The sequence below is a fragment of the Ziziphus jujuba genome, chromosome 9 (genome assembly GCF_031755915.1).
Source record: "Ziziphus jujuba cultivar Dongzao chromosome 9, ASM3175591v1".
NCBI lineage: Eukaryota > Viridiplantae > Streptophyta > Magnoliopsida > Rosales > Rhamnaceae > Ziziphus > Ziziphus jujuba.
Window position 1 is genome coordinate 13,632,313 of NC_083387.1, and position 23,631 is coordinate 13,655,943.

The 23,631-nt window shown below is 30.8% G+C and overlaps 1 protein-coding gene across 1 annotated transcript; it reads left to right on the forward strand.

The window, feature by feature from the left end:
- The first annotated feature begins 13,211 nt into the window (after positions 1 to 13,211).
- LOC107426837 (uncharacterized) lies at positions 13,212 to 20,366 on the forward strand. Its single transcript, XM_016037134.4, has 10 exons — positions 13,212 to 13,404; positions 13,529 to 13,591; positions 14,118 to 14,198; positions 15,904 to 16,024; positions 16,141 to 16,235; positions 16,673 to 16,744; positions 18,266 to 18,550; positions 18,716 to 18,824; positions 19,200 to 19,386; positions 19,857 to 20,366. The coding sequence occupies exons 2-10, from the start codon at positions 13,568 to 13,570 to the stop codon at positions 19,945 to 19,947; spliced, it is 1,065 nt and encodes a 354-aa protein (XP_015892620.3). The 5' UTR covers positions 13,212 to 13,404; positions 13,529 to 13,567; the 3' UTR covers positions 19,948 to 20,366.
- Positions 20,367 to 23,631: the final 3,265 nt, after the last annotated feature.

Sequence of the window (23,631 nt, forward strand, 5' to 3'; positions counted from 1 at the left end):
CTGATCAAACAAATTAGAGAGGCCCCCAAATTTTGCCTAAAATTTAATGGCGTCTGTGTATGTTCTTATTATTTAAAATCATTCATTAAAATCTTTTGTCACCAGAACCCATAAGACCGAGCTATGGCCTTGTCTTCTGCTGATGGATTGTTGAACGTGAATACCTAAACACACATGGATTATTTATAGAATGAATTTTTTTTTCCTTTTTTGTTGTTGATTTTTAAGTCTCTAAGGATGTTTTTATTTATCTTGTTTATCATTCTGTGGGCAACAGTTAACAAAGCCAAAGTTTGTATGTAAAACATACAAATATATATATTTACATACAAATATTAAATTTTTTTTTATCTAAATATGAATATATAAATTTACAACTTTAATTAAATATAATATATATATTTTTAAATATAATTATATGATTTAATTTTTTCATTTTTAAAAATAATTATTTTAAATAATTACAAATTTCATTCCAGTCCAATCCTGCATCAAACATGAGATAATTAGTCTACCATTTAGTCTGGAATTATGTAAAATATAGTACCAAACTATGTCTTCTCTATCCGATCGAGACCTATCATGTTCGATCCAATATGGTCTAGACATATCTTGCATACCAAACGTACCCATAATATTTAGATGAACATGTGAAGTCCAAGGGCTCTAGGCGCTCATGCGAAGCTCATGATATATTTCAACCCCAACGATAACTTATAAAATATATAAAGTTTTATTTTCCTGGGCAATGAAGCTTAAAATACCATGAGCGGTGATATGTGTATCTTTAAAAGAAAGATATGTATCCTTAATGTATTGTCGCTCACTAAACATGTGTATCTTTAAAAGGAATATATGTATCCTTAATGCATTGTCGCTCACTAAAGCATGGGGCTCCACGCTCAGGAGAAGATTGTTGTGCATATACAATTTTTGTTCAAATTTAAAACACATACAAATTATTATTTAATTTATTATCGATTTTATCAAATTTAAAATATTTTGTAATGTTGTTTTTTAATTAAATATTATTTGTAATGTAATAAAATTATGATGCATTATCGAATTTTTAATAGAATTTTTTATTATTAATGTACTAGTTATTTATACATATTTTAATAATTTTATATTTCAAAACTATAAATTTATTCAAATGCAAAGTTCTAACACTATAAGATATTAGAATATATTTAACCAATATATTATAAAATATATAATATATGTAAAGGAGTAGGGAACCCTTTTAGTATTTTTCTATTTTTATTGAAGTTAAAAATGAATAAATAATAAATAAGGCAAGGACGAGATAGTTTTCAATATTCAAAAAAATTAAAAAAGTAAGTGATATATACAAAATATAGTGTAAGGAATGGGATCACCATTTTAATTATTTTTAAAATTTTTAACGATGCAAGAAAATGTTAAAATAAAACTAGAAAATGGAGCTTGGAATAAGGATCCTTTTCATTATTATTAAAAAAAAAAATTAGAGAATATATATATTTTTTCTTTGAAAAAGAGAATACTTAATTAACATACAAGTTAAATGCATTTTATTATCCTCTTTTAGTTTTAAAAATTTATAGTTTAATACCTCTATTCTTAAAAAATTTGCTTTGATACAGATGTGCCAACTATTGTTAATACCCCTTTAATAAAAAATGAAAAAAATTAAAGGCTCATTTGGTATACAAGATGGCTATTACCAATAAAACAAGAATACTTATGGAATACGATTTTTTTTTTTTTAAAAAAAAAGGAATACCCAGTTCTATTTATATGTTTGTTCTTATTTATATGTTTGGTAAAAATATTAGAATTAGAATTAAGGTTTAGATTTTATAAATATTTTTTTATTGAAAATTTTCAAATTTGATAAAAATTAAACAAAAAGTTAAAATTTTATATATTTTTAGTATATGATAATCTATTTAAATCTATACTTATCAAAATATAATAATGATATTTTAAAGTTTGTCTAGATTAAAATATAAGAATAAAAACTTTAATGTTTGTATAAAGAATTGTTATTCTTTTAAATGGAGGTATATTTATTCCTATAAAATAACTATTTTCAAATTAAAATAGTATCAAATATAGGAAAAACTAAATCTATAGAATAAGAATTCTTTTCTTACATCTTTTTCACATACCAAACATGCCTAGGGGATAAATATAGTGAATTTAAATTTGATAGTCAAAAATGTAAAATTTCCAAACTAGAAGGTACATATTGCAATTAATCATTTTCCATTTATGTTTAAAAATGTCAAATTATTATGGAGTTTGATGATTAAAAAAAAAAAAAAACTGATTATCTAACATATTGTTCGAAGGTAATATGTGTATCATCTTTCCTTTGTTGCAACAGGTTAGGTTTGTGTTGCTGTTTGCTGTATTACACAGGTCGTAGGTGAAAAAAGCTTGGATCGTAGATTGTTCTTCAAGTTTAACAGGTGGGTTTTCTTAATCTTGCTTTGGTTGATATTTTGTTTGCGATTTTGCCTGAGATTGGATTTACTTAGATTGATAGTGAAATGGATAAGTCATGGATAATAAAAGATAGAACATCAAATGAATTTGCTATGGGTGTGAAGGAATTTTTGGAATTTAGCATGAACAATGCAAATGATTGTAATGCCATATGGTGTCCTTGCATGAAATGTGGGAATATAGAAATCCATACTATTAAGGATATTAAAGGTCATATATATTGGAATGTGTTTAATATCAACTATCGACATTGAATTTGGCATGGTAAGTCATGTGAAGATGGTATTGAGACATCTTCTCAATTTGAGAATATGAATGTAGCATTTGATGAAGATGATAATGGTAGTGAGGAAGATGTGGCTTTCGATAACACAAAAATGACTCGTGCTATGTTTGATAATATTGATAATGATCTTAATGATTTTGCTAAGTTGTTGGAGGATGCGGAGAAACCTTTGTACCAAGTTGTATCAAATTTACCAAGTTATCAGCTTTGGTTAAACTGTACAACTTAAAAGTAAGATATGAATATTTTGATAAAGACTTTGATGTACTAGTGAAATTGTTATCGGAGATGTTACCAAATGACAATGTGTTGTCAACATCCATGTACAATGTTAAGACTTTGAGTGCTTTGGGAATGGAGTACGAGAAGATTCATGCATGTCCTAAAAATTGTATTTTGTTTAGGAAGGAATTGTGGACCTTAATGAATGTCCTAAACGTGGATCTTCTAGATGGAAAATTGGTAAAAATGGAGTTGTTAGCAAGGTTCCAAATAAGGTTTTATAGTACTTTCCCATTATTCAATGCTTTAAAATAATGTTTCATAATGCTGAAACAACTAAGAATTTGACATGGCATGACAATGGGAGAAAGGTTAAGAAAGGGGAAATGCAACATCCTACAGATTCTCCATCTTGGAAGTTGGTTGATAGTTTATGGCTGAACTTTGCAACAGAAGATAGGAATTTGAGACTTGGGATTACATCAAATGGAGTTAATCCATATAGTATGTTGAGTAGTAGGTATACCTATAAGCCTGTGATGACAGTTATTTATAATCTTCCTCCTTGGCTGTGCATGAAGTGAAAATTTATGATGTTAAGTCTTCTAATTTCGGGACTAAAACAACCTGGCAATCGTATTGATGTATACATAGAGCCATTGGTTGAAGACCTGCAGAAGTTGTGGAATGAGGGTGTTCAAGTCTTTGATGCTTACCGTCAAAAGAAATTTAGGTTGAAGATAGTGTTGCTATGGATAATAAATGATTTCCTAGCTTATGATAACTTGTTTGGTCTTGTAGTGAAGGGATATTATGCTTGTTCAATTTATAGTGGAAACACCTTTGCTAGAAGGCTAAAACATGGGTGCAAAATGAGTTTTACCAGGCATAGGAGATTTCTTAACCTAAATCATCCCGACATAAGGCAAAAAAAGGCTTTCAATGGATTTCAAGAGTTTAGAATGCCTCTGATACCATTGATTGAAGAAGAAATCTTAACTAAGCTTAATGCATTAAGTTTTGATAACTCAAACAAACAGAAAATATCTATTGATTCTAAAGAATTTTGGAAAAAGAAGTCCATTTTTTTTGAATTGGAGTATTGGAAATTTCTCCGTGTGCAATATAATTTAGATATCATGCATATTGAGAAAAATGTTATGAGAGCATATATGGTACATTGCTCAATATTCCTGGTAAGATGAAAGATGAAGTTAGTGCTCAATTAGATTTAGAAGAAATGGGTTTGCAGAAAGACTTAGCCCTTAGGCCGCAAGGAAATCGAACTTTCCTACAATATGCTTGCTATATATTATCAAAGTAAGAGAAGAAATTGTTCAGCAAGTGTTTAGTAGAGTTAAAGGTTTCAGATGGTTATTTTTCAAACTTTAGAAATCTAATTTCAATGGAGGACTTAAAATTGGTAGGATTGAAATCTCATAATTATTATACATTGATGTAACAACTCTTGCCTCTTGCAATTCATGCAATCCTTCCCAAAAACGTAAGACACACAATTGTAAGACTTGGTTTTTTCTTCAATGTAATTTGCAAGAAGTCTATCCTTCTTGCTGAATTGGACACAATTCAAAATAATCTTGTTACAACTTTGTGCCTTCTAGAGAAGTTCTTCCCACCATCATTTTTTGATGTAATAGTTCACCTAACTATGCATTTGGTATGAGAGGTTAGATTGTGTGGACCAATATATTTTAAGTGAATGTACCCAGTTGAGAGGTACGTGAAAGTATTGAAAGGTTATGTTCGAAATAAAAATTGCTCAAAAGGTTGGATTGCTGAGAGCTATATTTGTGAAGAAATGGTTGAGTTTTGTAGTGAATATTAAAGAGAATTTGATGCAATTAGAAACCCCATTGGTAGATACCAAAAGTTAAATGATGAAGATGATGTTGGTGCCCCCATTAAAGGTGGAAAAAGTTAATAAATTAATTAACAACTTTGGAAGCAAGTCCATAGATGCATACTTTCAAATGTTCCAGAAGTGAAACCTTACATGAGGTACGTATATATACATGTTAAAGTATAAATTAGTTGATATTTTGAATATATTTATTAAATAGGAAAACTTTTCTTTGTTTTAGAATTATTTGAAAGCCTTGAAGTCAAGCCAAAAAAAAAAAAATTAAGGAAAAGAGAGAAATGGTTTAATGATAAACACAATGTATTGGTTACGTGATAAGGTACAAAAAAGATAAACCTACAATATCATCATTGTTTTAGCTTTAGGTTTAGTGAATAGATATTTTTTATTCTTTTTTTTCATTGTCTATACTAAATAGGAACGAAGTCTACCAAATCACACAATTTCCGAAACATTAAAATGGATAGCATATGGTCCACAATCAGTGGTAACGATGCATGAAGGATATGAGATTAAAGGGGTTCGATTCAACACTTTAGATAGAGACAATAAGCGGGTCAACCAGAATAGTGGTGTGAAAGTAATTATCAAAAATGAGCATTTTGCTAGTTTTAAGGACAATAACCTTATTTTAGCTAAGATGACATACTATGGGGTCATAAGAGAAATCTAGGATGTCAATTACACTGTATTTCGAATTTCCATATTCAAGTGTGATTGGGTTGATAGCAGTGGTGTGAAAGTTGATGAGATGGGGTTTACATGTGTTAACATAAATAAAATTAGATATAAATCTAACCCATTCATTATGGCTTCACAAGTTCAACAAGTATTTTATAATGAGGATCAACTTGATTTGAAATGGTTTGTAGTTTTGACTTCACCAAAACATGGTACTTTTATTGAAGAAGAATTAGTTGAAGAAGATGTTCTTGGCGATACTACGATGGCTCACAATCCATTTGCAATACAGTTGCCAAGTGTGGCCAACATTGATTGTCAGGACCCGTCCAGAATTCCTTCCCCGGAACCGTAGACAAGCCCTGATCCCAGAGAAATACCACCGAACCTTCCAACAGAAAATCCGGCAGCACCTCCCCTAAGGGTAGGACTTACCAAAAATTACCTCCACTGAAAACACACTTCTAAATTCATCCCCTTATTCCTCTCGCAAAACTACAAATTGTTTCCACAAATTTACAGCACTTCACAACAATACAGCAGCCCAGTGCATAAATAAAACATAAGTGTCCAAATAGTATACAGAGCTTCATGAAGTGCTACTCAACAGAAAATACAACAAAGATGACAGAAATAATACAACTGAAATGAATGAGTACAAAAGTACTTCTCGAAACAAGATAGCGGCGGAGAACTGGTTCGCCCCGGAAGAACGTCTACCACCCCTTGCACCTAAGGGAACGGAACTTAAAAACGTAAGATGCTAATCGTCTCAATGAGTGACCCTAGCTACTGAACACTTTTAATAATAATAATATAACAATAAGGGAATTGAATTAATACCAACAATTAATAAATAATAATAATAACAGTTGGAAATAATAATTTTCCCTCAAAACTCTCACTAATCACTCCGTTGGAAATATTCCCTTTTTAAAACAATTTCACAAAACCCGATATTCGTACTTCCCGAAAACCAAGGGATCAAACCATTTGATAAACAGTAAATAAATAAATACCCCAATATATAATTAAAATGTAATAAATCATAATAAATAACTTGAACACTTTTGGGATTTGGAACTTTATCTGAAAATTTACACTTGACGCACCACACCATATACCGGTGATGCCCTCCGATACCCAGCGTCCTGAGCACCGACTGGCGGGGAGATTAAAGAGAGAAACTTGCAAACGGCACTTCGGCATCCCGACAGTACCGCTGCTGAAACCGTCATCCCGGTCAAGGAGGGGGGCGGCTGTGGCCAATAACAAACTTGCCTGCCCACGGTCCAATGGCAACTCACGGGAGACATAATACTTGCGCGCTAAACCACATATACATATACCAGAACACCAATACTGTATGAATGCGTATAAAATAATTATTTAATCAACCGTACCGTTCTTTCCAAAATTACCGTGGGAAATATATTAAATTTTCACACTTACCATCCCACATATTTCATTTAACAAACCGGTACGAAACATCGATAACAAATAAAACCATAATTTTTCTCGTAATACGAGGTTCAACAAATAAAATACCGTGGGCATAATTATAAAATTAAACCACCAATTTAAACAAATATTTTCATAAAATATTTAAATCAATTATGCCCAAAAATAATACTTAAAACCACGTATGATTATTACCGAAATATACTTTGCTCATGCATAATAAATAAATTAAATCACAATAAAATCATAATTAAATTGTACCACATGAGCATAATTTAAATACCAATTAAACATAATTAATTGTCCAAAATATTTTTAAAGGTGGGTCACTCACCTTAAGCGCATAAATCAGCTAAGATCCTCCGCAGGATCAACTCCACTATTCGTACGCGCACCTAAAACATCCACAGTATACCAACCAAATATATTAATATTTTAATCGGGTAACTCCCAAATAGGTACCTGGGGAGCGAACACAAATGACAACTAAAAGTTACGTGTTATATACCGAATCGAAGCTTGAGTGATGAGGATCACGGATTCGGTCTTACTTTCCGGAGATCGGACCCGAGGTGGTCGGAATCTCGCCGGAAAGCTTTCAGGATTCGACTCCTTAATTCTCCCAAACCGTCACGAATTGGCGGAAAAGGATGCCGGATTTGGATTCAGGAGGTCGGAATCAGTGGACAGGGACTTGCGGTGCAACTGGGTACTCGCCGGAACAGTGACTTCCGACGAGCCGCTGCGATCATCGGCAACCGTCGTCGGGCGCGTTCGGCGATCAACGGCCGTGAGATTTTGGGGTTTGGCTGGAAATGGGAAGCCGCTTCTGTCTGGCCAGCTCGTGTAGCAAGAGTCGGCCAGAAAAGTGGATGATTCCGGCGGCCGGTCGGTTTTCTCTCTCTTTCTCTCTCTTCCCCGGCGTTTTTGCCAAATAAAAGCCACCGTGGTGACACTGTTCATCCACGTGGACCAATCAGGTGATGACACGTGGTGTTACTGTGTACTTAAGCCAAATATAATAAAATATTACGGTATCCGGCAAACTTCAAATATCCATAACTTTTTAACCAAATGTCCAATTTAAGCGTGCCGCTAGTCTATGAACTCGTATCGACAATTACTTTACAGCCATACAAGAGTCAAAACAAAATTACACAACAAGAAAAAGTCAACTCCCGGCACCTTTTGGACTATTTGCACCTCGACTTGTTTTGCCCATAACTTTCAAACCGTAGCTCCGTTTTCGACGTGCTACTAGTCTACGAACTCGGGGCATCATGCACTTCGCCATGGTACCCTGGTCAACTAGAAATTCCAACTGGGATAAAAAGTCAACTTTTGACCCCTCTCGGTCAACGGTCAATCTCGGTCAACGTGCACGGATTCCGGTGTGATTTGAAATGGGGTGTTACATTGATAATGAGGATGAATATGAGAATAATTATGTTTGTAATGATTACGAGGGGATATTGATAAAAAAAATACCATCTACTAAAGAAGTCATGGTAAGTAGATTCATTAACTTATGTTCAAATAATTACATTTATTATTAGTGTTTTAATTAATTTTTTCTTCCTTTCTTATATTATGTGTTTTCCATTCTAATCAATATATATTTTTGTTAATTATGTATACATTCACAAATGCTTGAATAATATTTTTGTTATTGTTGTCAAAATTAAGTTTTGCTTATTTAATTTATTAATTTATTAGATTTGTTATTATTATTTTAATTAATTTTTGTTTCTTTCTTATTATGTATTTTCCATTCTTAGGAGAAATGTACTTCCCCAAAACTTAAAAACAATGGTAATTTTTTAACATTTTCATTTACTAAATTACTTTATAATAAATAATATTTATTTATTTTGTGTATGTGTTAATAATTTTTTAACATAATTTTTTTATGTGTAGCATGAGGGTGTGTCACTTCATCACAAGAGGATGTCAACCAAATTAGAGCTAATGGGCATTAATTATGATCTCAAACCTTTATCTCAATGAGTATGTATGCATAAGATAGTTTAATTGCTTTTTTTTTTTTTTTGTACATATAAAATAGTTGACTAAATTGTAAAAACATTACATGAGTTAGTATTTAATTTATACAAAATTAATTATATTTTGTCATGCAAATATTTATTTTAATTTTGTTGTCCTTTAATTATTTTGCATGAAGCTAGCTTTTAAATAATTTAATTTTGACAAAATTTAAACACCATTCTAAAAGAAAAAAAAAACAATAAAGTAGACGCTTTTAATCGAAAACGTCAACTAAAGTAACAATTGCCGACGTTTTAGTAGAAAGTGTTGCTATTGGTTAAGTTTTTAACGATGCTTTTTTTAAAAGTGTCGGCTATTATATAAATATTTAGGGACACTTCCACTAAAAGAATTGGCTTTTGTTTGGATATTTAGCGATGCTTTTTTTTTTTTTCTCTAAGGAAAAGCGTCAGCTATTGTTTAAGTTTTTAGCGACGCTTTTTTAAAAAGTATTGCTAAAAATAAAATAAAAGGCCGATGCTTTCAGTAAAAGCATCGTTAAAAACTTCAACAATAGCCAACAGTTTTACTTAAAAAAGCATCGCTAAAAGTCTAAACAAAAGCCAACGTGAAAGTGTTGCTAAAAGCTTGAACAATAGCCGACACTTTACAAAAAAAGCATCGGAAAAATCAAAACAAAAGCCAATGCTTTTATCGAAAGCGTCACTAGAAGCTTGAACAATAGCGGACGCTTTTAATAAAAAGCTTCGGCTTTTCTCTAGGACATTTAGTGATGCTTTTTTGACTAAAAACGTTGGTTTTTCTTTAACATCAGGGACACTTTCAAAGCGTCGGCTTTTCTTTAGTGGTTTTAGACCCCATATCTGTCGATGCTTTGTGAAGCATCAATTTTCATTTTGCACGATGCATTAATTGTGTTTACTTTCATCATGATTCTTGTAGTGTATATATTTTAATTTGGGATTAATTAATTATGAAATTATTTTTATTTTATATGAAATAGTTAATTTAGACAAGTTAATTTATTTAATTGGTTAAATTTCGTGTAAACGGATCAATTTCTTGTAAATGGATTAATTTCATATAAATGCATTAATTTTGTATAATGGGATCATATTGATCCGAATTGAATCATTTAATAAACATGTTACATTGTTATATCAGTTTATCTTTCTATTAAAAAAGATCATATTCAAATTGAGTGTTGTTGACATAATTAATAAACGAGTTACATTCAGTTAAGCAATTTTGACACAATTAATAAACCGATTGATCCAAACATAATCTGGCAACATGAATGGCCATATCTATACAAAATAGTAAGCTTACTTTCTATCTTAAAAATATACTTAACTCGGATTACTGTAATTTTTTTTTTAATCTATGAAGGCTATTACAAATTTCACATTAGGGTTTTTTTGAAAATAGCCATCATACAAATCAAAACTTGAAAAATAGCAAATTTTTTTATATAAAAAAAAAAAACTAACCAACTGTGGACAAAAATACCCTTGGCTAATTTGAAAGTTACAAAATATTTTTTTCTCTTACCCTTTCTTTTTTCTCCTTTCTCAAATAAACACTCGTTTTCCTTTTGAAAAAAACATTCTCTCATTTTCCTTGGCATCTGATACAAACCTAGGTCGACTTATTCCTAAACCTGTATTATATTAGTCCAAATCGAAAATTAAGTTCAGATTTTAGCGATCACTTTAACCCGTAATTAACTTGTGATTAGAAACTTTGGTATATGATGAAGATGTCACAATAGGTGATAGATGTCCAATTAATAAGTCAAACTAAAACATTTGAATTCTATTAAGTGTTTTAAGTGTTCAAAGAAAACAAAGAGAATTCTTCTCACAAATAATTTTTGAATAATAATCTAAACTGCTTTCTCATTGAAAAATAAGCCTTTAAATAGGCCAAGAGTACAAAATAAAAACCCTAAAATGTTAGGGTAAAATTCGGCCAACATTGGTGAACAAAAGGAAATTGGCAAATTCTTTCCTAATCTAATTTTTATTAATTAATTCTTTAATTTTGAAATAGGAATTAATTAATTTACAATCAAAATAATAAAATTCTAAATTTCCTAAAGTAATTTGTCCAGCAAGTAAATAGATAAAAACCAAAATGAAAGATAGTTTCTTATAACAAAATGTCAAACTCAAATTAGGAAACTAGTTGACTAGTTTGCCAACTAAGCTATCTTTGACCAATCTTCAACTAGTTTAGGCTACAAATCAGCTTCAATATGACATGTAGGGTGTCAAATAGGATTAATATTGATTCCCATATGTTTCCCCTTGATTGGAATAAGTCAAACTTGCTTGATCAACAAAAGAACTCAAAGCCAACGCCAAAACAAGCATTTTCGCCCAACATGAAGCTTCATGCGCAAATGTTCTGTTTGAATGCTTTTGCTTCTATCTTGGCATGATTTTATGGTCCATTGTAATGCTTAATCACATTTATAGACTAAAAAATTCATTCCTTGCTGTCCGGAGTCCATAGGAGTACCAAAACAGCTTGCTAGGTCCATTTGGGCCTTCATAATTTGGATGCATAAGATGGGCTTCGAATCTTCTAGTATTGTCATGTCCTCTTGAGATTGAATCACTACTTGGATGAAGTTAATTAGATTCTCCTTGAATTTCCTAGCTTGTGCCCTAATGATTGGTCTCGTCTTCATTTGTACAGGACTAGCATCCCAACGGGTAGTCGGCTGTACGAGTACGGGCGAATTCTCATTAGCATCTCATTTGCTCTCACTCTCTTTTTCTTGTATTTTCTCACTTTCAAAGGTAAACTCAGGTAAAAATTCTCTTTTTTCTTATTAGATGAAATATTAGTGCGAAATGATGTGAAATTGTCCAAATAAACACCCATTCTTGTATTTTTTTACTTTTGTATTTTAAATTTTTTTTTATATGGGTATGTAATAAATTAGTTTATGAGCTGAGAAATATGGAAAAAAAAATTGTGATATATGGTGTGAAAATATGGAAAAAATTGTGTAGAACTGAGAAATCGCGAAAACCAATAAAAATGGAGGAAAATTAGTGAAAAATATTAACTTCCGCTATTTTCCGCTAGTTTGTCAGTTTCCGCTAGTTTTTTGTTAGCTTTCTCTTCTCACTTCCAAACCTCTGTAGAAAACCCATGAAACCTATAGAACCCATGATACTGTAGAAATTGAACAATTTGAAAGGAACAAAATTCATAATTTTGTTAACTAAACAGACTTGCACAACCCTCGCAGAATGACTTGGTGGTTGCGGTAGCACCAGCATGGACGCAACCTGCTTCAAAATGGGGCTGCCAATGGTGTTTCAACAAATATTATCATTGCCAAGATTTTGTTCTGACATTTTCTCTCTTTCGTCTATTTATACATGCTTCTCAAACCTAACAAACGATTGGATAAATAGAGAGAGCACTGACGAGGCAGGACAGACTGAGAGAAGAATTCAGCCATGGAAGTTAAGCCATAAGAGCAATTGATTCTTTCTCGCCATCGGCCATCGATGCAGTTTGTAACTTTTTTAGAAGGTTTTTTTATTTCTTACTTGATAAATCTAGGGCTTTTTATCTTTTGTTTTTTATTTTTGAAAGGGAGATAGAAAGCAAAGCCATAAGGAAAGTAAAAAGTAAAACCCTAGCTGTGTTTTAGAAGGGAAAATAAAGGAAAAAAAACCCTAAATAATAAAAGAAAAGAAAAAAAGAAAAAAAAGAATTTTGGCAGAGAAAAAAAAAAGAAAAGAAAAAAAATAAAAAAAAGATATTTTAGTCTAAATGTGTTAAAAGTAGTTTAAAAAAATAAAAATTTTATTATTTTTCAAGTTTTGATTTATACTATAGTTATTTTTCAAAAAAAACCCTCCCATATTATTACTGCTTCTCACAGAAACATTTTTTTATTTTGCTAATATAAAAACAAAACATATTTACTTGATGGTGAGGATTTTTAAACTGTTTTTTTATTTTTTGTTTTTCTAAAGTGATTTTCATTGCTCTACGATTGTAATTTCAACATCTATAAGGTGAACCGAAAATTAAATTCAGTGACACTTAAGCTTTTTTGTTTTTTTTTTTAATTTTTTATTTTAGAATGTCACCATTTTCTTCTATAGGGAGAAAAAAAAAAAAAAAAGTAGATATTCACACGGTTAAGAATTAAATCATTTCGGCCCAAAAAAAAAAAAAAACAAAAAAAAAGGAAAATGTGGAAGAAAACGGAAAACGGATCTGTACGGTAAAACTCAGCAAATCTAGAAGATGGAGGAGAAGGGGGTTTGATTGGAGTTCGCAACGGGGCCAAAACGTTTCTGCTAATCCATTAAAACCGTTCCATTTCAGCAAACGCCAGGTTGCTCTCCTTGTCCTCTCCTGCTCTCAAATATTTTCTTCAAACCCTAGCGAATTTTCGTTCCAAAAATCCCCGCTTAATTCATTTCCATTTTCCCTTTTTTTTTTTTTCTTTTTTTGTGGAGGTTGATCGGCTTCTTCGCGATCACTCTCCAGTCAATGCGATGGTGGTCTGCAAATGCCGCAAGGTTCTACTTCTCTCTGTCTATCTTTCTCTTTCTCACACATAGATTCACTGCTGCTTTTGAGTTTCAATATTTTGTTTTTTTTTTTTTCCAAATTTAATTTTTAATTTTTATCGATTTTTGAATTCGTTCTTAAATTTCGTGATTTAGTAGCTTGACTGTTTAGATCGGATCGTTGTAAATCGTGGAAAAACCAAAAGCGATCTGTGAGGTTGTGTTACAATGTATATGTTTTTTCTGTTGGTATGTAGGAATGGGATAATTGAGCTGCACGGATTGTTGTTATTGTTAAATTTATAGATAATTTTTGGGAAGTTGTATCATTCAACGGCATGTTTTGGTGGTTTTCTGTATGTAATAACGGATATTGTTTTAGTGTTGTTTCTGAATCTTTAATTCTTTGTTAGAATGGCAGGCCGAGCTGTTTTCTTTAGCTTGTTCCAGTGCATTTTTCAATCGGGTTATTAAAAGCTTGTTAATTGCTTTAGTCTGAGCTCAAATTCATGTTTGTGACATCTTGGTGTTTCAGGCGACAAAGTTGTACTGTTTCGTGCATAAGGTTCCTGTTTGTGGAGAATGCATCTGTTTTCCCGAGCACCAAATATGTGTGGTAAGTTCTTGATTTTCTATTCATTTTATTCTGTGTGGTTTTGTTGGCGAATTTTGGAATTATAATTTTGGGCTTCATGTTTTGGAATGGATTGTTTGGTATGTTGATTCCAGCTTTTTCAATGACAAAATTCTTCTCCTATACCATTATGGTACTGAATGGGGTTCATGGTTATTTTATTTTATTCTGGTTAAATCTTTGGCTGGACGAACAAAAGCTTTTAAAGTTGCACAGTTGAATTATGCATCTATACAACTGCAGTTTGGTTGGTTATTTTACATATATAAATACACACATATAAATATTACAGATAGATAGATAGATAGAGAGAGAGAGAGAGAGAGAGAGAGAGACTCTCTCACTCTCTCGTGCTTTATCCATATACCGCTTATGAAATCAATTAGCAACACGCTCTGCAGGATTCTTCTATCGATGGTCCCTTGTAAACATTTTTATATATTTTTATTTGGATTATATACCTATTCATTTGATCATCATTAGTTTTAAGTACAACACAAAGCACTATATTCTTGGAAACAATTTTTTACTGTGGCATTATCTATGTTATTTATCGATGATTTCTAGCAGTTGGATCTAGGACTTACTTATTTGTCTTTTCTGTTTGGTGGAACAACCTCATGCCACTATGAGTTTAACATATCATGGAAGAGACATTTAAGGGTGTGTTCCGTTTGTAATCGAAAAATATTTTTCCATTTTTGTATTTACAAAAGCAAGTTAACTAAACATGGAAAAATTTACATAACAAACCACTTAACTTCACTCAAGTTTCAATTTGCTTCATAAACCTTTTTTAAAGTAATATCCTCCTATACTTTGGTAAAATGTCAATTTTCTTTCTGTGTAAAACTTTTTGTTAGAATTTGACAAAATTGATTGGCTAGTACTGAAATTGATTCCTTCTATGAATAAAATATTGTTTAAATCAATTTCTTTTTAGCAAAATTGACAAAATTGATTGGCTAGTACCGAAATTAATTGCTTAAATGAATAAAATATTGTTTAAATCATTTTTTTAATCAAATTCGTTAAAAAATAAAATATAATTCTAAGATTAATTTTTTTATTTTTTTATTTTTTATTTTTGACAATGTTGTTTAAAAAGGTCTTAAGTTAGATATTTTATTAATATAAGCAATGAAATTCCAATATGAGCTAATTAATTTTGCCAGGTTCTAACAAAATTTTTTAGAGAGGGAGCAAATCGACATTATGCATGCCATAGTTTAGGGAGCAAACTGAAACTTGAGTGGACGTTTAGGGCAGATATTTTGAAATTTTCCTGAACAACATATCTTTATTTCAAAACCAATACTTGAATAGTCACAAGAAAGATGAGGCTCCTATATACTTTTTTCTGTCTTTTTCATGTAATATATAACACATTATTTTTATTTTATTTTATTTTATATTTATGTTTTGATATTGTTTTCGAATTCTATACTAAATACATTTTTGAGTTTTAGAAATAACCTGAATGCACTATTGTTTCTGAACATGTTTGAAGAATTTTTAAATTTGTTTAATTTCTGTGTGTTCTTTTAGAGATCAGTATGTGATATGTATGTGCAAATGAATGCCCTAAAATGGCTGCATTTCGAGAATTATGTAATAAAGAAATTTCTTGCTGGTAATGTTCTATGGTGGTTTTGCCTAAGCTGTAATTTCTTGTCGTGTTTTGCAGGTACGTACTTACTCAGAATGGGTAATAGATGGAGAGTATGATTGGCCTACTAAATGCTGTCTCTGTCAAGCTGCACTTGAAGCAGGGAATGGTTCTCCAACTACTCGACTGGGTTGCTTGCGTATGTAATTTCATAGATATAGTTATTGCTTCTTACATGTTAATTTCCTCCATGAATGAGTGCAATATTAGTTATGTTTTTATGAGTGATATATTTGTACTTCTTATTCATTGTAGATATTATACACACAAGTTGCCTGGTTTCACATATCAAGACTTTTCCTTCACATACGGCACCTGCTGGATATGTTTGTCCTGGATGTTCCACATCGGTAAGATTTTCTTCTAACATTTGGCTACAAGATTTATGTGCTAATCATTGGGCCTTTGACCTGAAAAGTTGATGAGAAAGTGAAAGAAGAAGAGGAAATGCAGATTGGGAAAATACATATTCTTATTATGTAATCATCAAACCTTCTATGCCTCAGGGTTGCAGTTAGCAACTTATAATAGACAGTTCTAATCCCATGGAAACAAAAACCAACTACGGACCGCAAAGAAAATGAACTCAAAAGAAAACCTGCTTATTCCTTTAATTAAAAAAATTAACTGCTCATTACTGCTCCATTATGCTAAGTTTTATTGGAAAATCCTTTTGCTTCTTTTGTGTTGTCTAGAACATTTTAGTGCTAGCATTATTTTTTTAAATCTTTGTACCGGTAGCATAATCTTTATGTTCTATATTGTTTTATATGTCACTTGGTGGCAGATATGGCCTCCCAAGAATGTGAAAGATTCAGGATCCCGTCTTCATTCAAAGTTGAAGGAAGCTATAATGCAGGTGAATCCATGAATTTATTGTAATGTTAGTATTTCCTATTTTTCCATTCAGTTGGATCTTCATGCATTGCAGAACTTCCCTTCCAAATATTGTTAATGAGTACATTTAATCTTAGTATTACCTAGTGCTGTTTATTAGTCTTCTTTTAGTGGTCTTTATACTTTTTGCTTTTTATGACAAGTTGGTGCAACTTATTATCTTTGATTTGTTCTTATCCCCCCTCCTAAAAAAAAAAAAAAAAAAAAAAAAATAACAACAACAACTTTGATGAGTAGGTGTGGTTTATGAAGGCTTAGGAAATTAAAAGATTATTATTTCTTTGTTAATTGTCTTTTTCTCTCAATGAAGAAGAAGGCCATTATGTCTATGACTTTCATTGTCTGTGGTGACCTCTTAACTGTCTAAAAAATTCTGATTTAGTTGATACATGGATATTAAAATACACTATGCTGATGGTTTGCTGAAATGAAATGATGTTGACGAGCTTACATATATATTCCAAAACTAGCAAGTTCTAAACTGCTTAACACAAGTGAGTATTTCAACTTCTTAGGGCAATCAGAATCCCTTTTTCCCATTCACCTCTATCCGGAGGAGTAAACAGTAGCATATCAATGTATTATACTCAGAAGGAAATCATGTATGGTTTACCTTTTTATTCTTCTTGCTATGGCCAAGGACCTAAGTGTTTTAATGCATATTATCTAATGATTTTAGTTTATAGGTCTTATAGTAATTTTAGTGTTTATATTTTTTATTTAACTATATTATATTTTATATTTTGATTTTTTTTTTCTTATTTAAGATCTCATCTTCTTCCATCTAGTTTTGTTGTAATGCTGTGTTTACAAATATTTGCAGTTCGTTGTTTTCATGAAGTATTTAAATATTATTTGAAGAAATTGAATGAATGAAATGAAATGAAAAACTGTTAAGATTCTGTTTTTTCTATCTATAAAAGCAGTCAGTGGTGGTTTCTTGCTGCATTGCCAATCTGTGAAAGGCAATGGTGCCTTGCTTAAATGCAGGTTTTTCAACTAGCTAGTTTTAGCATATTCTGCATTGTGAAACTTCATGACATACCATACCATGACTAGCATTTGAAAACTTGTTGCAACATTTAGTTAGGAAAATTTGGAGTAGAAGGTATAGAAATTGGATAAATTAGATGTGGTATCTTAAGTATAATATGACTCGTATTAGCTTGTTTATATGTAGTTGAGTCCATTTGTTAACAACTTAAGCTTTTGCGATACTTTACAAGGTACGACTTTATCTTATCTATACATGTATAGATCCTCAGTCTCTAAGCACAAACCATTTCTATTACATGATAATTGTATGCTTGTGTGTAAGTTTTTGTGAAAATGTTTACCTATTTTCTCATTTAACAAATAATTCCATACTAGCTGTTTTGTTAAGTTCAATGAATAGGAGGGTTTCTTAAGATGAGTGCTGGAGTGAATGCTTTCCTTTCATTATTAGGGTCAGATTTGAACAGATTTTTTTGCTTTTGTGCAGACGGGTCTTGAGAAGAACTTGTTTGGAAATCATCCAGTTTCATTGCCAGCTGCAGAGTCTCGTGGTCCTCCTCCTGCATTTGCATCAGATCCGCTGATTAATGTATCTTCTACTGGTAGCAGGGAAAATAATGTGGGCTCATCACCCTTGGTAGAAAAAGTCGAAACTAACATGACTGAGGGATATTCCGCTGTAGCGGGCTCCGGACTCCCAGTAACAGATATTGTGGAGGTAGAAGGTTCTAGTTCAGCAGGAAACTTCATGAAGAGCTCAAGTCCTGTTGGTGTAAGAGGATTTCCCTGTTATTTGTGAATTTAAGATGAGATATTTTAATAAACTTTTACTCCACTTGCATTCATGTGTCATGGTTAGTATCTATGCCTTGATGTACTTGTCTGTGGTGTTTATATTATCTCATAATTTGGTTTTGGTGTTTGTAATGCTATCCAGCCTGTTGCAACTACACGTAAGAGTGGAATCCATGTTGAACGGCAAAACTCTGAGATTTCTTATTATGCAGATGATGAAGATGGGAATCGTAAAAAGTATACACGAAGGGGTAAGTAGAATTCTTTGATTACAATGTTCTGTAATATTCTCAAACCAATGTTGTCTACTCTTATTTCGGATTACCTAGATGAAAATGCAACTATTAGAAAAAAGTCTTTTTAATAAAGAACACAGGTGCCATTCCATTTCGAAAAACGATTTAGGTAGAACAGTAGTAGCCATCTATTTGATGCGTCTAGGTGCTGCTATCTGCAGGATCTGCGGTTTCTTAATTGTGAATAAAATTTTTAGTACATAAAAATGAAAAACAAATGTTTTTGACCATCTATTCTGTTCTTTTCCAATGCATGTACTCTGGTATTATTTGTGAAAAGTATGCTATTGAATTTAAATTGCAAATACGAACTCTAAATATAAATTGTAGGTCCATTCCAACACAAGTTCCTTAGAGCCTTGCTTCCGTTCTGGTCAAGTGCATTACCAACTCTACCAGTTACTGCTCCTCCACGGAAAGATGCGTCAAACACAAATGATGCCCCAGAAGGTCGTTTGCGGCATCAAAGATCATCGAGGATGGATCCAAGAAAAATCCTTCTCTCTCTAGCGATCATGTAATTTCTTTGCATGTTTCCTTATTCCCCCATGCCGTCTTATTTTTTTATTTATTATTTATTATCAACCTAAGCTCGCACAGGTAATTTTAGTTAAATTGTTGGAATAACTGAGATCTGCTCTAGATTTGGTAGGAAAGATATATTATTCCTGGTCATCATGTAATAGGCAAACTTGTGGATCCAAATTTACAGAGGTTAAATCTCTGCTGGCCTATTGCCTTCATGGACTATTGATTCTATTTTCTGGCAACATAAAATAATGAGCATAGAAGAAAAGTGGACTGAACATTGTGTATTGGCTGTTATCCTCTAACTTCCTGCATAAAAAACATCTTCTTAATCATAGTTATAAGAAAAATATGCGACCAAATTTAGAAGACAGGATTTAGGCAGTATTATTTAAGTTGTACGATATATCTTCAAAATGTTTATCTTATTAATGCAAAGTATTGTAATATTTTGTGCAGGGCTTGTATGGCAACGATGGGTATCTTGTATTACAGATTAGTGCAACAAGGTCTTGGTGAAGAGCTGGCTGATGATGAGCTGCCGCAGTAGTACTTGTGTATGTTCGTGGAGACTTACAGGTGATGGTAGATTGTTAACTTGAAGCAGACTTGTGGATTGCTGGTGCTTCTGCTCCATTTTTTTGTCTGGTTCATCGTTTCCTGGACCTATTGCGAGTTCTTGTAGAAACATACAAATGGACAAGTAGGGAATTTTTTGTTTTGTGCCCATGATGGTGAAAAAAATATTGGATATGATCTTTAGCCATTTCTCCTTTACTGCACTTTTTCTTCGGTCCTTTGAAGCTGAAATGCAGAATCGGGTTAAACGCAAAAATGTTTATGTTTAAACTGCCTTTTCTTCTTTTTTTTTTTCTTTTTTCTTTTTTTGTAATTATCATATTATGTGAATAACCTTGCAAGATAAAGGTGAACAAAGTATAACGAGTTTATATTTTGAAATTTCCTCTCGTTTTCGGGTTGGGCGATCAGAATATTTTTTTTTTTTCCCCTTAATAAATTCATTAATCTATGATTTGGATTGAATTTGAACTAAGTTGGAAGATATTGTGCTGGAAGTAGCGCAAAGTAGGTTTGGATAATTTATCGAGTTGAGACATGGTAACCCTTCGAAAGTGCCAGATTATTGAATAGGTGGCTTTTTATACACCACAAGATCATCTTTATACACACTCCTTTCTATGGAAGATGGTTGTGATTCTGTACAAATTTTACATTGAAGAAGTACAAATGGTATTGCAAATAGAATCTGCCTTTGATGAAGCCACCCGTACTCACATTAAAAACTAACTGCAGCAATATTAGCCCTTTCTTTCAAATAAATAGGAATTAATGATCTATTAAAAAAAGAAATTACAGGAATAAACTAAAAACAGGTTTTAAAAAAATTAGAAAGAGAAGTTAGAGAAATTATTATGGGGCATATCCAATGCCTTTTATGGTGAGCATCATTTGTCATAGCATGATTTCTCTTATGCATTTTCTCTATTTTTGCTTTAATATTCTTGTTCAACATTCAATATGAATAAAATACATCAATCAACCTATGAAGCCGATTTTAAAAATTTTTGACATTTCTTTTTGTTTTGGACATACTGTTTTCTTGTTGAATGAGAGATCAATAAGAATATTGAAAGAAAGATGAATAAATACCAAGGAAAAACATATAAGAAATCACCTTTTTTCCTGTTAGATCACAAATAATGCTCATCATAGGATGCTTACTATACCTCCTATATATAATATTCATTTATTTTATAGAGAAGCTAAAAAGAAACCATTCAATTCATTTATTTGTTAATTTTCTTTTATTTTAAAAGGAAATGGACCCTTTGGTAGGTATTATTAGCCACGTAATTATTTGGGTTAATATACTATTGGTCTATCTTCTTAATCCAATAAAGGTCCACATCTAAGCCTTTGCTACAACGATTTTAGTATAACTAGCATGCACACAAGAAGCTCCTGGGGGCATGCTGGGGATTAAATTATCAACTTCGGATTATATCACAAATAATGCTCATCATAGCATGCCCAAAGTGCTCCTTGTGTGCATGCTAGGGGTTAAATTGTCAACTTCGAACCTGCAAGGTTGATTAGTTGTTCGGTTTCCTTCCACTCACTAAACGACCTTATGTGTTCCATTCATTTATTTTGACGAAATGCACAAGAGGAAGGCTTAATGGAAATTTTAGTTACTTAAGAATGCTTATAATATTAAAGGCAAATTACACAAAACCCTCTAAAGTATTTGACACTTAAAAATAAACCTTTTATATTACAAAAAGATTTTTATTATTTGTTATTAATGGGATCCATTTTGAGATGGAAAATACTAATTGGATGCTTTAATTATATATTATTTTTTATACTAAAAATATAATTAGGGAAAATCAATGTTTTTAGAGTAGTTAATTAAATTGCTAAATAACACATTGGTCTGATTCACAAGTGATAACAAATAGTAATTTAAAAAAAAAAAAAACTTTTTTCTTGTTTTACTAAAAAACCAAATTCTCAAACTATTACAAACACATAAGTTAATGAAAATGCGTACATCAAGACTAAATTACGAATCTATAAAAATTTTAAAATTTAAAATACTTAATATTTTCCATAATGAATAAATTTAATTAATTAATATTAACATTATTTTTAGTATTTTTTTGAAAAAAATATGAATTTTACTTTTTTAAGAAAATATTATTTTCTATATTTTATTTTTTTTGCAGAAAATATTATTTTTAATATTTTTGTATGAATATTCAATTATATTTTGATATATTCCTTACCAATACATTAAAATTCAAGATATTCAATTAAGGTTTATTAAAGTCTATCAATCTTCAAGTTATTCAAAAAATCATTAACTATTTAAAAAAAAAATAGATTTTAATGGATTTCATTGGAGTTTAGGATAGATAATATAAATATATAACAAAATTGTCTTATATTATGAAAATAAATTATCTTAAATCCAGTATTTATCTCAAAATTTTACTGGATTTATCTAAAATTTCTATAAAATCTATATAACTATGAAATTTTATAAAAATTACTCATTTTAAATGCAATAAACTCTATTAACTCTTTTTATGAAATTAAGCTAAAATGAAGTTTTAAGGTATCTGGGTAATTTTTAGTTTTCATTTTTCTCAAATTAATTATGTGTAATAATTTATTTATGTCAAGTGTTAGTTACTGGTTCTTAAAGTTTATTAAACAAATTTTTTTTTTTTTAAACAAAAAAATCTACTATGCTACTTACCCCTTCGTGTATACTTTTTACACGGAGTTGGGTCCCATATATGCGGATCCTACTCCCTTGAGAGGAGTTGTGCTCTAGGGAGCACTAGAAGTTTGTCTCTATTTTAGTTATATTGTTAAGAAATAATAATAATAATAATAATAAAAAAAGATAAACACAAAATTGAACACAATTTCAAATTATGTTAAATTTTAATTTTTTATTATATATATATATATGTCCTTTTTTTTTCAATTAGTTAATATAAATGTCTAACAAATTATAATCACTATTAGCTAACACTTAATATAAATAAATTACTCACAACTCGATAGATAAAAATTAAAAACTAACAATATTACTAAATGACGCATTATCACTGATATTAATTATCACCAATTACTTAAGAAAAAAGAAAAATAGTATATGATGGTTATACAATATGGTCAAAGTTCAAACAAAACATCTAACTATTTAAAAAATATTTGGAAAATAAGGGTTCATCATATTTGACAAAAATGAAAACATTTTTTAAATAAAATTAATCCAAAAACATGTTCATAGAATTTTATAGAAAAATTTAATATAGTAAAATATCATTAAATAAGTTTAAAATATAAAACTAGTCGCCAAGTTTACTCATGGTAGTCATATGTTTGGATTATTGGTAAAAACACTGAAATATACTTCTAGATCCTAATTTGATCGGCTTAGTTGAAATCCCCCATCATAATACTTATAATAATTATAATCATGATTATCTTTTTATTTTTATTTTTATTTTGAGTAGTTTTTATATTTCTTTTAAATAATATATATACAATTATCATCTTTTGGACTACCTAACTTACTTTATGATTGACTATATTGGGGTAGAATTGGCAAATCATAGATAGTAATATTAATTTATAAAAAAAATTTATTTTTATTTTTTAATTCTAAAATTTTCCTAAGAAAAAGTAAACTATT

Bases quoted from the DNA above. Each gene is read 5' to 3' on its own strand.
- LOC107426837 (XM_016037134.4), top strand. From the start codon at position 13,568: ATGGTGGTCTGCAAATGCCGCAAG. The intron at 14,199-15,903 runs GTAAGTTCTTGA...CGTGTTTTGCAG, and splicing joins CCGAGCACCAAATATGTGTG to GTACGTACTTACTCAGAATG. The intron at 16,745-18,265 runs GTGAATCCATGA...GCTTTTGTGCAG, and splicing joins TGAAGGAAGCTATAATGCAG to ACGGGTCTTGAGAAGAACTT.